At 35.8% G+C, this 16038-nt stretch overlaps 1 protein-coding gene across 2 annotated transcripts in view; it reads right to left on the bottom strand.

Moving 5' to 3' along the window:
• The window catches only part of PREX2 (phosphatidylinositol-3,4,5-trisphosphate dependent Rac exchange factor 2), a 216166-nt gene that overhangs the window by 82528 nt on the left and 117600 nt on the right, over positions 1–16038 (bottom strand). For both annotated transcript variants that reach the window (XM_052704868.1, XM_052704867.1), the window contains exons 10-20: positions 15523–15667; positions 14097–14197; positions 9426–9529; positions 8495–8544; positions 7796–7875; positions 7026–7094; positions 5834–5976; positions 5592–5684; positions 4251–4399; positions 1872–1957; positions 23–159 (exon numbers count right to left, since the gene is read on the bottom strand). In XM_052704868.1, coding sequence (XP_052560828.1) covers positions 23–159; positions 1872–1957; positions 4251–4399; positions 5592–5684; positions 5834–5976; positions 7026–7094; positions 7796–7875; positions 8495–8544; positions 9426–9529; positions 14097–14197; positions 15523–15667 — 1157 coding nt within the window. The remainder of the gene's footprint in view (positions 1–22; positions 160–1871; positions 1958–4250; positions 4400–5591; positions 5685–5833; positions 5977–7025; positions 7095–7795; positions 7876–8494; positions 8545–9425; positions 9530–14096; positions 14198–15522; positions 15668–16038) is intronic.

The following is a 16038-nucleotide window of genomic DNA, read 5'->3' as shown; positions in this document are numbered from 1 at the left end:
GTGATTAACAAGTGCAGCGTACCTGCATTGGACGCCTATACTTCCTGCATGCTGTGACGTGAGCAATAACACTTGCATGAGTCTCCTTGCTGACATTAATTCCATTCACTTTGATTATGCACTGGCCTGGGTGGAGACCTGCTGCAGCTGCCACTGTTCCTATTAAAAAAGAAATAACACAAAAACATGTAGTTGACAGACTTCCTAAACATTTCCTTTAAAGCTTACATTTCAAAAGCCCCTGACTTCAGAGTGCTTCTGAAGTCAGCTGGACTTAAAGGAAACAGAGTTCCATTGACATTCCCAAGGATCCTGTCCGTGTTTTTTGTCTTTTTTTTACCAATTCACTTACAATAGTGTATTGTAGTGAATAAAGACAAAAGTCTTTACAATTTTAAGCAAAATACACAAAGCAGAGTTGAAGTTCTAAGAAACTTCAGTAATTTCCAACAAAGTCTTATTTGTTTGAGCAATGCAAAATACATAATTCAGCAATTTATTTCCACAGTATAACAGCCATCTTTGGGAAAATTCTCTATATCCACCTAAAGAGTACTACAAAAAAAAGTGGGTCTTTTCTCCAGGTCTTTTCAGTATGACTCAAACCTAGTCCTGAAAGCCTGCTGGATTATGACCACCTACTCATTCAGTTCCTTACGTTTCTCTGGCTATTGCTAGAAAAGTGCAAGTAAAGTCAAAACCTATTGGCTAGAGAATGAAACATCGAAGTGAAGAAGCCAACTGTTAAAAAGGCTGAACTGAATTTGCAGGGCTGACAAGTAGAAAACTACGTCACAACTTGTCAGTTTAGTATATCTGACATAAAATAATAGAAACAATACATATATATTTCTATTATTTTTAGGTCTTGGTACTGTTTAGAAAAATAAAAGCCACGGGAATAGACAACAGTTGCATTTTAAATCTAATATCAATTAAAGTCTTTGGAAATAATATTATTACTAGCTAATGTAATCTATAAAAGTCTGGATTTAAATAAATTATTAAACATCTCTCAAAAAGCAGAAATTTTGTTCTTCAAAGCAGAAAACAACAACAACAAAAACCTACGATTCCAATTCAGCAAAGTATTTAAACATATGCTCAAAGTCTTTCAGGTTAACAAACCACACAAGCAAGATTAAGGTACCACTGAGGCTAATTGGAATAATGTATGTGCTAACGAATAAGGATAGGCAGCTGAATTGAGAACCAGGTGCAGAAATAATTACCACATCAGCTTAATAGTCTGCAGTTTATTACTTTCTCTCAAAAATCTAATTTCTGGCACCACAGCTTAAGAAAAAAAAAAAAAAAAGTCATCATAGAGCTCTGTTCAAATCTGCTTGGCAGATCAATTCATTTTAAATTCGTCAATTACAAAGGTAGGAGGAGGTGAAAAGACATAACTGCCCCTCAATAGCTGAAAATACAGAGGTAGATGGCTTTACCATTAACAGCATTCAACAGCAACAACAACAAAAATGCTTTCCTTCTTTTATTAACAAGGCATCAATCCAAAATTTATCAAGTTAGGGCTGGCAAGCATTTGACCATCACATCACAAAATAGAAAAAGCAGTATTTTAACTAGCACTATTGAAAAGATTTATAAAAAGTGGATTTTCTGTAAAATGTTTACAGAACATTGGGGAACCACATGGTCACATAACAAAGGAACTTTCAGGAAACAGTTCCCAACTTCCCTTCACAGGATAATGAGCTTTTGGATTTGTCAGCTATTCCTCAAATCACAGCCTTACTATACCTCACCTTAATTACTCAGTGGATCTTATTTTGATTCATCTCAGCCAAGACAGTTACATGGAAAATGTATAATTACGTCATGCATCGACAGCTCTTCCAACTTACCTCTCCCAACAGCATGGACAACTGAAGGGCCAAAGCCTCGGATTTGGAACCCAAGTCCATCTGCAGAGTCAGGAATCTTCACTGTCCTGATACATGCAAAAATCCAACATGAATATAGCAAAAGATAGCGTTTTGTTAACATAAAAGTGGACAGCAGTAAGTAGGACCTTTTTTTACACGGAGTGTAAAATCCACACTTTTAGTCAATTCACAGTTTCAGATTCACCATCATTCATTTTCTTGATCATATGCATCACTAGCATCAGAATTAAGAGATACTGATATCAACCAGAGGAAGGCAATATTATTTCACACAAAATTTCAGTATGCCAATTAAGACCGAAGCAGCCTGCAGATTTAAAATTCCTCTCAAAGGACCGCGATTTGAGTATGTTGTCATACAACAGCAAGCCCTGGGAATGCAGGCAGTCTATCAGCTAGCAGCACAGAGCCTGGGGACCTCAGATCACAGCAGGTCTCATCAGATGAGCTGCAGAGGGCTGTGGAGACTGTGTTTGTGTTAGAATTTGTTAACTTTTATTGTTAAAAATAATATTTTCCAGAGCCTTTCTGAGCAACTAGGTAAAGCGCTGAGTTTTTTGAAATGAGTTGCCTGCTACTGTTCATGTAATGTGTACACGTGTTGCGTTACACTCCTGCTTAGTCTATGTGCAAAGGTAATAAAAAAAATCCTTAGAATCATCACCAACAAAACACTGTTCTGAGAATCAAAATTCATATCTACTCCTTAAAATGAAACCCTGAGTTCACCCAAAATAAGCTAATGTGGTATTAGCTCAGATTCCAGAAAAAGCAACACAGCTGCATTAGCCCTTATCTGAGCTCGTTAGGTCACACATAACACTGCACTGATCTAACTCTACAGTCTTTACTTCCAGAGCCAGCTCTGTTAATATTTAACGGGTCTTTGCCCTGGACTCCATTTGCCAGTGCAAAAGAAAACTGATAAATGAATGCAAAATGCATTTGAACTATAAGAATTCTGACATTCAGATATATTTGAATAATATCATTGCATTATATCTTGTTCTTTCCAGGTGTTTTTTTTTGTGTGTGTGTGTGGGGGGTTTGTTTTTTTTCTAGTAAATACAACATTTAGCATTTTGAGCCAATTACAAGCAGACATGAGATCCAAATCCCATTGGAGCCCATAAATTTGTACAAAATATTTGTACAAAAATATACCTTGTGAACTTGTTAATGAATAAACTAAGAAGAATGTCATTGGAGGTTTTAGCTAAGAATTTGTGAGAGAATCGTCTCTCCTGCCAACACAGTTGTGATAGAAGCAGCCTCTGACAAATGCAGACAGTAAAGGAAATAAATTCTTAAACTCACTCGAACTCCTCATTCACAAGATCATCTCTGTCAGCCCTGAAATTCACTCACATTTTCACTGTGTGAGAAACTGATCCAAGATCAGCATTAAAGAAACGCTAATACAAGCTTTTTATGTTTGCTACAGAACTTTCATCTACAGTGCTTTTGTTGTTTTTGCTGCTTGATTGCTGTTGTTTTCTTATTATCAGTCCAGGTTATTGACTTCATGCCACTCTTATTTCTTTGCTCTTTTTCCCATTATGGTTACCACTGTACTTCTCAAGACATCTTCCTTATTAACAGAAGAAACATCTCCATTCTGCTGCTCAAATGGAGCTATTTCCAAGGCTCTCTACATGTTTTCTGACAATAGAGCACTTCCTACTTACTCTGCAAAACCTGATGAGAACTTCCTCCAGCTGCTGTTTCTTACCCTCCTATTTCACTATTATGTAGAAACCATTAACAACTACATTAACCTTACTAACAGATCTACACTTGTTTACATACCAAATGAACCCAGGCATTAGGCCTCACTTAGAATTTCTTCTACGTAACAAATTCCACTCAGGTAGGAGGGTTCAAAACTTTGTATAAAACCTCATCTGTTGCAGAAAGACTGGAATTTGTTTACTTGCAGGGTTGCTTACACATCCAGGACACATACCAAAGAGGCCCATCAGATCACAAAGTCCAGCTTCTGGTAAACTAGGAACTAATCGTCACACAGAGGAACTTGTTTAATAAATATAGTAAGAGATAGGAGATTGAAACTGGCCATGTATTCCAGTATTTCTTTATACACTTGTGGTTTCTGCATACACGTAGAGTGCCAGACCTGATGACCTAAGCTCATTCATCTTTTCTTTGCTGATGACAAATATAATAAAACAAAGTCAAAGCAGATCAAATTGCTTGGCTTTATGAAGTTAAGACTACTAATAACTTTAGAGTGGTGCTTTTTGAAGTTCCACTTGACTTTGAAAATTTGCTTCATTTACAATTTCTAAAAATTTCCCCAAAGGAATGACAACTTACTCCCGTGGTTTAGTGCTCACAAGAACCCGCAGGGGCTTTCTGCTGTTTAAACACATTTTCAGGAAGCAATCCACTTCACTGAAGGGTCGCAGAAAAACCAGGTCACCATTAATGGCAAAGATTTTTTTGCCAACTTCCAAGCCTGCCATCTAGAAAACATAACAGTCGTGTATACATTTTGCTTTTATAACCAACAACACTGTACTTTCTTATGCTTGCCAATACATGCAATGCCAATACGAATAATGACCACACATTTAAAGAAAATTATTTATGCCCCCTCAATAAGTAAACAAGACATCAAAAGACACCAAAAGTGTTCTGAAACTGGTTACAGAGACCTATGAAGAGATCTAAATACAAGCCCTAGTTTCATTCAAGATGCTATGAAAGCATTACCATATTAGTTAATGTTGGAAAATCAACAAAACAGGAATTAGAAAGGAATTAAAAGCTTCTTTGTAAAGATACATATACTAAAATTCAAAACAAAATGTATCCTTAAAACTTCTATGGCCGTACCTTTGAGTAACAAATTTATGTACAAGCTTTAAATTATGGCCTACAAGGAAAGAAACCATTCCCAGCCAGCATGGTAGGCACACACAGAGTTGCTTAAGGCACACACTAAGCCTTAGATGATGCCAGCATCTGACTGCTGTAAAAGGCCACAAGGAAACACACAAAGCTAACAGAGGGGAAAAAAAAGAAACATAGCCCTGGACATATCTCTATGGCTATATTATATTAGTGATCTGCTACATCTATTTTTATTAAAACTTCAGTCCCACAATGAGATGTAGAAGGGCTTGAAATCCAGGTCTAAATGTTTTTTCCCATTGAAGTATAGATCTGTATATTTGTACATAAGACTCCCATGTTGTTCACCAGATAATATCAAATTACTCCAAGAGCAACTAAAGCAATACTAACAGATTGAAAGGCTGCAATTTATTCATTCAGATTTCTAAATTCTATATTTTGCTTAATATATCCTTTGTTATGAAATACATCAAATGCAATCTACAGGCTAGTATACTTTTCTATGTTCATTTAATATGCTATTGAAAGATGCTTACTCCACTCACGAGCAATGTCATAACTGGAATATTTTAATAAGCATAAAAATAAATTTATTATTTTTGTATTAAAAAAAATTTGTATCACAAATTTCCTATGTAGAAAAACAAGTGTTGGTAATGCTCACAGTTCTATTTTGTTTCAAACTAAACAAAGATTGATAACCACAGATTTCTCAGAACCTTCTGATATTAATTATCATCTAATACACATTTTCTTAACTAGAATAAAACAGGGAAGTTAGTTTATAATATTTAATACCTCAGCATTCGATGCTTTCTCCACCACCTTAATAATTGGCACCTTATTTTTATCTTCTAAACCAAAACCATAGGTGCCTTCATTAGATTTAATCTGAAAAATAGAATTGTTCAAAATATTATTCAGAAAGTCCTTTAGGAAAGTATAGCTCAACTGATAAATGAACACATAGTGCTAATTTATTGTCAGTACAACCAATTTTTTGTTCTCATTCAATCATATAATCATTTGGTTTAACTCACCAACACTGACTTAGCTATAACATTTTCCACTACTTTCAAATCATGTTTCATCAGTCTGTGTTTCATATTTGACCCTTCCATTTCTTCATCTGCATAAAAACGGAACAGCAGTGGCTCATCTTTAAATTCACTTTTCTCTAACACTGTTAAGAAACAGAAACGCAGACATGAGTACTTGTATTACTGAACATCAAGACACAGGTTAAGCACTAGCTGATTATCTTGTGCGTGAACCTAGTGAAATCTTAATTTTTAATCTAAAAAAAAAAAAAAATCCGGATCCATTATATATAGGTAACACTAAAATCCTTTTCAGCTACAGAATTTGGATTTCACCAAGCTTAGGAATAAACATTAGCTTGAAAAGGTTTTATTGAAAATACAAAGCACAAGATTTCTTCTTAAAACAGATTTAAATATACAGTTTTCAAAAGTTGTGCTGGACAGCCGCTGGATATGTTCACAGCCAAGACCTGGCACTCTCCAAATGGTGAAGCATGCCAGGTTCAGTATTACAAATGGGTTTGCTGGGACTATGGAAGCAACTGGAACCGTGAACAGATACAGTCTGCATATTCAAAGACTAAGGGGCAAAAGAATGAACAGTGTCCGAAAGGACATTAATCTTCCATCCTTATCTAAACCAGCTGATGAGAAAATCATTTTTTCCTCATTTTATTTCAGTAAATGACCCATTGCTTCAATTGTTTTACTTAAAGTTTTCCCTCTGATGCTATTAAATGCAACCTTGTTCACTTCATTTTTGGCACACTCTTCTTTGTTCTCTGCTATCATTAGCATTTTCTTTTTTCTTTTTTTATCCCTGCAGTCCTCTTTCTACAGCTGTCATTTCACACTTTTTGAAGTCATGATCCTGCACTCATATCATTCCTCCAAAAATGCTTCCTTTTGTTCCTACAGATTACCTCCATTAACATCTTCAATCTCATCTGAGTAAACATGTATTACTTGTTTAAGAGTATTCTTTCAAAGAAACCCTCAGTATGCACTTTGACCAAAAATAATTTTTAGAGTATAAAATGGCTTGTTTTTCCTTCTTTAAGATTATAACAGTGGTATAATGAACCATCTTGCAATTCCTTGTTTAAATATTTAAGAGCCCCAACATTTCCCTTCTACTATGTGGACAGCATTAGAACAAACATAGCTTGTACAGAATGCATTTACTTACCATGGTGCATAAAACCATTATCACAAAGAGCTACACCAAAGATCATAGCTTCTTCCCTGGTCCGGCAATCTCCCTGTTAAACCATAAGATGTATTTTTTATATACTTTAAAATATCAGCAAAATGCTTTCTATTTGCAATGGCATAATCTCACAGCACCAGCAATAGTCGTAGATTACATTTACCATCATCACCTTTGGATTTTTAACAGTGAGCATATGAAATATTATATAACATCAATATTATACTATAATATATATAGTTATAAAATGAAAATATTTTAATTAGAGCGCATTCTCAATTAAAATTGGCATAATGAAATCTGAAAATATTGACATTTTTAACTTCTATTTATGAAGCTGGTACATGTTGACTGAGTGAACAGGTTATTCTGCTCCTGGTTTGCATAAGATAAAATGGAATCATGACAGCAAATTGATGCTCACTTTCATCCCTCTAGTTAGTAAGTTAGTTTCCATAGCCTATCCATTTCATTTTAAGCCTCAAATAAGGTTACATGCTGAATCACAAAGCTAAGTCTCATTAAAGTTCAATTGCAAATAAGGATGATAAGTACAAAAGGAATTAATAGGATAGCTACTGGCAGCTGATTTCTGTTACTTTGCTAGTTTAAGAGGATTACACTTAAACATACATTGTTCTAATAACCCTCACAGTATTTGCATGTTATTTCACTTATTCCATCACAACCTTTCAAATCAGAAATGAAATACAATTTTTAGACAAGTACATAAATCCAAAGGTACAAACTTGCCTGTGCAATCAACCAGTCTATGAGTTTGTTAGCCATGACAACAGATTTGTAGGTTCGCAGATGATAATCTTTATCCCTGTCCAAAATAAAATAAATAAATATATACATCAACCAAAGCATCAAAAGTCTAAAATTAAAGACAAACAAAAAAACGCAAACAAAAAAAACCCAACCCTTATTTTTTCTATATAAGGTAATACAAGCATGAACTGAGCTTTTTGTAATAATTCAGAAATAAAGCTTCTAAAGTTGCCTCTAAAGTAAAGCAAGTCAAACCATTCAGTATAGACAGCAAGAAGGAACCTGAACATATCTTATACATATCATTGCCAATTACATCACTGAAGTGCAAAGACAGGTGCCTTGTTATAGCTGGGACTCTACAAATGAAGTAACGGAGAGTTAGTAAAGAAGAGAGTATAATAACCAATACAGTAAGCACCTAAGCATATACATTAGGACCTATAAAGCACTTAAAATCTGGAGGAAAAAAAAGTCATCCTGAACTTTGTTTGTAGTCATTTTACGCAGTTACACTTTTTTGTCTTCATAGTTCTTCCACCTTTTTTACTTCCCACAAAAGAGCAATCTTAAGGTATGGGTTAGGTTTCCTATGTTCAAACACGAAATTTTCATCTTCAGAATATACATGCTTCTTTTGAATACGTCTCTAAGGATTTTGCAATTGGACTCACCTAATTACTGGGGTAAAGAGACTGTGAAGACGACAGTACAGTCGTACACCCTGTTAAAATGAAAGATGAGGTTAGTTATGCATTCACACCCCAGAGAGCATAAGGGGAATGGACATAAAAAGTTCCAATGCACTTCATGTAGCTAACACAACAAAACTCTTCAGATGCCTATTTGCGCCAAAAGTTAAAAATTCCAGACAACAATATTGGTGATTAAATGATGAGAAATAAAACATTTCAAACCAAGCTTCACTGACATACATGCAAAAGAGGATTATCTTTAAGGTAGCAATAACGTTTTTTTAAGGCATAGTATTTGGAAAAAAATACACAAAATCTGAATTACAAAGCAATTTTTCTGTGTACTAAGGTTTCCCCTATCACTGTTCACTCTTCTACACACAAAGCAAAGTTAAATATACATATATATATATATATATACACACATATTTCTTTTTATATTGAAATCACAAATTAACTAGGAAACTTAAACAAATGAATCATCTCAGATATGTGAAATGCTCTCAACTTAAATAAATAAATAAATAAACAAATAAAACATTTGGAGGAACTAAAATACTACCATCAAAAAATAGCACTGGAAAAAAAAAATCACATAAGTAATCCTTAGTAGATTATAAAATATGATTATAAAAAAATTGTTCTGAAGTAGATTTCATCCCACACTGCTGTGTCTGGTAGCTCAGTATTGAATATTACCCTAGATACACCTTGCATTAACAAATACCAGCAGTAAAGCTATAATGAAAAAAAGCAGAAATGGAAAACAAAATCCAATTCACATGAATACAGAAACAGGCAAGTGTGAGGGGATGCTGTATATTCTTGCATAATATTTATTTCATTTCTCAAGTAGAATCTCCATTTTGAATGCGTTTTTCTTTATAATAGCAATTGCTTCACTTTTTACCTTAGAAATCACTTCCTGCATCTCACTCCTTGGATAGTATGTTCCGTCATCGTATCGGAATCTGTACAGCATGTGTTCAGGTTTGAACTGGTGCTTATCAGTAACTAAATTAAAAAAAAAAAAAAGTACATTGTCAGCTTATTCTTCCTACAGAAGAGTAAGGAAGGAAAAAGTCAATGATTCTAATAACAGTTCATTACAAAATAGATTTCTGACAAAGGGAAATGAGTAAATCATCTGCCACAAGTTGTTCTATGTCAGTGGTGATATTTTTCAAAACATTCAGGTAGTCCACAGGAAACTAATGAATTTTAAGTAAAAGAATAAGATAAACAAACAGACTGGGAACAGTCTAGAAAACCAGGCACTTGCATGTGTTGTAGTCGTCAGCACTTTTGCAAAGCTTATCAATCAGATAGCCAAGAAGAAAGCTTCTTTTCCAATTATCAATCTATTTTTCCACAGTACTCTACTCTAATTCTTGCTGAAACCAACCTCAGATGAGTCAATAAAGAATCCTCCAGATACCTCATCAGTCCTGCACAGGGGAGGGTAGAGGGCACGTCTTCCACTGTAGAGAGCCAGCTGAAGTTCTTGGTGCAAGAGACCCGCAATTCTTACAAGGCTCTTGAACAGCCTGGGCTGAAAGGGACCTCAAGGATCATGAAGCTCCAACCCCCCTGCCACATGCTGGGCCACTAGCCTCCCCATTTAGTACTAGACCAGGCTGCCCAGCGCCCCATCCAACCCATCCTTGAACACCTCGAGGGACAGGGCATCTACAGCCTTTCTGGGCAGCCTGTTCCAGCACCTCACCGTTCTCTCCATAAAGAATTTCCCCTTGACATCCAACCTAAATCTCCCCTCCCTCAACTTAAAACCATTTCCCCTTGTCCTGCTGTTATCTACCCTTTCAAAGAGTTGATTCCCCTCCTGTCTGTAGGCTCCCTTTAGGTACTGAAAGGCTGCAATGAGGTCACCCCGCAGCCTTCTTTTCTCTAGACTGAACAAGCCCAGCTCCCTCAGACTGCCTACATACAGGAGGTGCTCCAGCCCTTTGATCATCTTTGTTGCTCTCCTCTGGACCCTCTCCAACAGCTCTCTGTTTTTCTTGTACTGGGGGCTCCAAACCTGGACGCATTATTCCAGACAGGGCTTCACAAGAGTAGAGTAGAGGGGGACAATCACCTCCCTGTCCCTGATGGCCCTCTCCTGATGGAGCTCAGTGCTTTCCAAGCTGCAGGAGCACACTGCTGGCTCATGTTAAGCTTTCCATCCATCAGTACCCCCAGGTGCTTCTCTGCAGGGCTGCTCTCAAGGACTGTGTCTCCCAGTCTGTATGGACACCTGGGATTCCTCTGGCCCAAGTGCAAAACCTCGCACTTTGCTGTGTTGAACCTCATCAGGCCCACCTTTCAAGTCTGTTGAGATCCCTCTAAATGGCATCCCTTCCTTACACTGTGGAAGTAAATATAAAGCAGTCATTTTGCCAAAGATCCATAAAGAAGGACCTTATCAGGTAGATTTCCATTCAACAGAGTTTCACAAAATTTTGAGAACAAAACCTCACAACTTCATATGTTTTGTCAAAACATTTTCACAGTCTTCAAGCTCCTCTGTATCTCCACACATCCTCTGATTTGTGGATACAGAATTTGGACATGATATATACAGTGGTTTCACCGGTGTCATATGCAAAGAAAAATAACTTCTCTACCTGCATTTGATATATCTACAGATAGTAAAGCCCAAGACAATTGTCTTGAACTGATGGCTTGTGCTGAGGTGATTACCCAAAATAAACCCTCTTTTACATACCATAAATTCAAAGTACATCAGACACAAAGTTCACACATGTAGTGCCTGGCACAAATGCTGAAATGAATTTTACTGTAGTACTATCATTTCAAGGAGGAATAGATATATTTTAAAAACTAATATCCTACCCTTGCAGAAAATACATATTCCAGTACATCAACACACATTAGGAGTTTTTTAAAATTGGAAACTACAGGAGGTAGAAAACACCACCACCAGGATCGTACCACAGAGGAAAAAAAAAATGCCTGCAAAGCACCTTTCCATTCTTGCTTGCTCATGAACAGAGAAGTCTCCTTGCTCTGAAGAATGCTGTTTTGTCTTCACAGCCCCTACTAACACTAAGCACTAACACTAAAACTATGGTAGTAGGCCCACAAAGTTGCCACTTCCTGAACTCCAGAAGGCGAAGAAACCAGACAAAGGTGTTTCCAACTCAAATGTATTGTGCAAAACACTAAATATATCCAGGAAATGCTGTGAGTGAAGCTCTGAATTGCTATTCATTTTAAGGTGGGTTTGTTTTTTTTTTATTCTTTTTTTCTATTGATTTGGTTTGTTGTATTCAAGTGGAAGAATAGATGTATCAACCACTGATATCTACCAGTTTCAGGTGTACATTTGCAAGAGCATAGTTTCAAATGCTTAAAGATGATAACTGCTTCACTACCACTAAAATAAGGAACGCGAAGTTGTTTTGTCTTTCACTACCAACCCTATACCTATACTCTCTTTTGGGACAGATTTTTATATGGCACACATCATGAACATGTTATTTTTACTTTTCTCCCAGGATAATTTTGACTCAGATCAGTATACCAATCCCTTATTGTCTTGAGAGGAAGATTCCACCTCTATTCATCAGTAGTAAGTGACTGGACAAAATATCTCACTATGACAATGAATAAACAGATTTTATCTTTTGCAAAACTGGAAAAAGAAAACAAGGAAAAAAAGCTTAGCTTCTAAGAGTTCACAGACAAGGAAGCAAAACAATGCCCATCACAACACGGGTCTGGCACAGCTGGAATAAGCCATGTGCTAGAATATGTTAGGTCTAACAAAGCCCCCTACAACATTCACAATGTGAATAACAGCCAAACTTTCTTTCTGCCTTGCTCCCTCTGTGAAAACAGATGGTTCATTCAACTTTATTTTAAGAGTTCTATTTTCACTCAATCACAGCTGGATCAACTATTCAAAGTAACATGTCTGGCTCAAATTTCAGTAGTCTAATATAATTACCCATTTATCGTATGAAATTACACAATATTCATTTAAATCTGTACTGAGAAAGTCCATCAGTGTATCTGGGATATAAATTACAAGATCAAGTATCAGTATCTAAAGGAGAGCTATAAGACAGAAAGGAATAGACTCTTCAGCAGTCTGTTGTAATTGGACATGGGGAAAAGGTTCCAAACTAAAAGAGGGGAAATTTAGATTAGATGTAAGGAAAAACTTGTCTTGCAATAAACGTGGTGAGGAACTGAAATAGGCTGCCCAGAGAGGTGATGGATGCCCCATTTCTGGTGACATTCAAGGTCAGGCTGAATAGAGCTCTGAGCAACCTGATCTAGCTGTAGGTGTCCCTTTTCATTGTAGGGGAGTCAGACTAGATGAATTTTAATTGTCCTTCCAACTCAAACTATTCCACAATTCTAAGAGAAGAATCTCTGGCAAAAGAACCATTCAGTTGGAAACAGTCATGCGTGTGTAGGAAACACAATAGCATCTGCCACTTGAATGACAACGGAAGAAAATCACATAGACTGACATTAAGGCATTTAAGACTACATCATTGCTGATGAATAACTTCAGTGTTTTTCCTCTTACTCTGTGTATGTCTAACATGCATACAGCTAAGTGGCACTCTGTTGCTCCCACTTTACAGCCAAGGATGTGAAAACATGGTGGCAAAGTATTAAATTCATTACTGGCTAAAGTATTCAAGCATTACAATGACAACTATCAATAATTCCATCTAAATTTATGCCTTGAAACCATGCTAGAACAGTAGCTAACTTCACAACTCTTTCACTAACTGCTTTTTATTTTTTTTCAAGTGACTGAACTTACTGTAAACCAAACATGCCTTCAAAAGCAGAAGTTTCTCAAGTTTGTTTATAAGATCCTGCTGGATCATACCTGCTAGAAGCAACAGAGACAAGGACCAGCTCTGACAAGAATGTCCGATAGATAAAATGTTACCAATGGAAATTACCCTGAAGAAATCAAACCTTATCAGCTCAAAAATGGTACCATTTCAGTGATACATCCCTCCAGAATGAACTTAATACAGACAGTTGACTAGTAGACTGAAAATTTCAATATAAAAATATGAATTTTATTGAGTCTACAACCTAGTGAACAGGGCCTTAAAATTCAAAAGTTTAAACTTTTGATGTCTAGGCCAGATTCAGTGATTAAACTTGTAATCCTCAACAGAGGATAAGGTACATTTACCAGCAGCCAGCTGTGAGTTTTTGCTCTTTCCTAACAACTCTTAGTCCTACATATGTTCCTAAAAGGCCTCACCTCACCTACATAAAAGGTTTAAATCCTTAAATGCAGAATCTACTTCAGTCTTATTCCAAGAATTACTTTTGCTTAGAACGTAACAGCAATGTTTCTATAGGTCCTGTTTGCAGTGCTGTGACTGCACAGGTCTAAATCTGATTAAATCAGCAGATCCCTAGTAAATTTTTTAGGTACGGGCAATGGCTTCATAGATCCCTAAAAAGACATAATGAAGATTCAACATATGACCATTTTTTTGTCAAACAAAATTAAATCCACTCTAATTACAATAAGTACCTTGAAAACAAGCAAGTTCAAACTAATTATATTTACCATGGTGGATAATGCCATTTTCTAACAAAGCTTGGCCAAGATGAACACCTTCTTCAGATCTGTGTATCTCTCCAATTTCTAACAGCCAGGACACAAATTCACTGAAGGAAAACATATTAAAAAAAAAAATACAAACTTGAAATGTCATGTCACCACATCTACTACATTTTCTTCTCAGTTACAAGTCTAGAAAGATGCCTTATTAACTTCATAAGTGCTTCTTAAATTGAGTAACCATTAGAATGCTACATTAACTTTAAAAAAAATAATTTCTGCTTTTTATTATTTAGACATAATACGCAGGTCATTCCAAAAGTATGGCAGCATGATAGAACAGTAGGCCTGTTATTTCTGAGACATTCTGAGCACAGAAATAAAGTATGTGGTGCACAATGAGGAAATACTGTGTTTATGTCACTATAGATCTGATGCAGTCCAGAGATATCAATCTTATGGCACATTAGATATTTGTACATCTGTTACAAATCAAAATATTGCATAGAAAGGCAGTGCAATATTCATAGGTTCTAACTGGTGATCAAGAGAACAGCATACTTCAAAAGGGTCCATTTCAAAGACACAAAAAACCACCTTTCATTTAAAGGTTTAAGTGTTTTACAAAATTCCATATGATGACTGTATTCTTCACCTTCTTCCAAAAGTCCCTCTGAGAAAATGATTCAGTCACAGCTTAATAATTAATCTTAATCCCGGTTTCAACTCTCACTGGCTACAAGATATTGGATAGTACATGAAAATCTCCTGTTTCATTTCCTCTTTTGAACACGGTGGTAAGAATCTTCACCAAAACACACAGTTGTGTAAAACATTGTACTTTTATCAAAACACTTCCATACTCATCTGTCTTATGGTCAGATGAAATAAGCCTTCAAAAAAAAATCTGCCTCCAAAAGTGGGGTTTTTTTTGATAATATACATAACATCTAACATTACAGTACCTATTACTTTCTCTTCCTCTTGCATGCACGAGGAACATGGCATTCTAAAGATCTTCCACACAATAGGGGTAAATTTTTTAAGTATGTATGCTGCATTAAGTAATTCCATACCTGACATTCAGGCAAAAGGAAAAGGGAAACAGTTTTAGAGATAGGTTTGTTTTAGGGGGTTAAAGCAAATTTGACACTCTAAATTAGGCATTACAGAAACAAAAATGCATTGAACACGTAGAAAATTATTTCTCTACAGAAATTATTTTATTGGATGCATTTTCATAGTTTTAGCCTTTGCAGCCTTGATCCTTTAAAAGCTACACATCCAGTTTCAGGCAGATCATTTTGCACTTTGACTAAATTCTGAGACGGATAGTTCTAACAGACAATGTGTGGTTTTCATAAAATCCCAAAGAAGATTTAAAATGTGTTTTCAGAGAGTTAGAATTCCTGGTCTTGAATGCATGTAATACCTTCCAAGAAAGCATTTGGGGAACGTGGTTAATTTCCTCTTCCTGTCTTTGATGAGACTCCCTTGCTTGCACATCATTTTGTACAGTCTTTCTCCTTGCTCAGAGATCATCACCCAAGTGTCTTGTTCCATGCCCAATTTCAAACCTGTTAAAATTACAATAAAATTTTATGAAATGACATTGCCATTACATTTCAAAATCTTCATCAAAATTGAGAAGCGCTATCAATATTTTACATTTCAACAAGCAAAAGGAATTGGTTTTTATTATTTTACTCCGAATCAAGACTTATTTATGAACATCTAATCTTCATAAAGCATAATCAAATGAGAGTTACAAATTACAGTGAAGTCTAATCGTTACTGCAAATGTAACACCTTTACCAACAATACCATTGATACTGCAGTGATACTAATCCTGTAATTTTCACAGACTTCAGTATATGAACATTTACAAGGGAGATTTAAAAACAATTTTGTTCATACTCTTACCTTGTTACGAGAAAAGTATTTATAC

The sequence above is a fragment of the Tympanuchus pallidicinctus genome, unplaced genomic scaffold (assembly GCF_026119805.1).
Source record: "Tympanuchus pallidicinctus isolate F22 unplaced genomic scaffold, pur_lepc_1.0 scaffold5, whole genome shotgun sequence".
NCBI lineage: Eukaryota > Metazoa > Chordata > Aves > Galliformes > Phasianidae > Tympanuchus > Tympanuchus pallidicinctus.
This window is presented reverse-complemented; position numbering and strand designations above follow the sequence as displayed.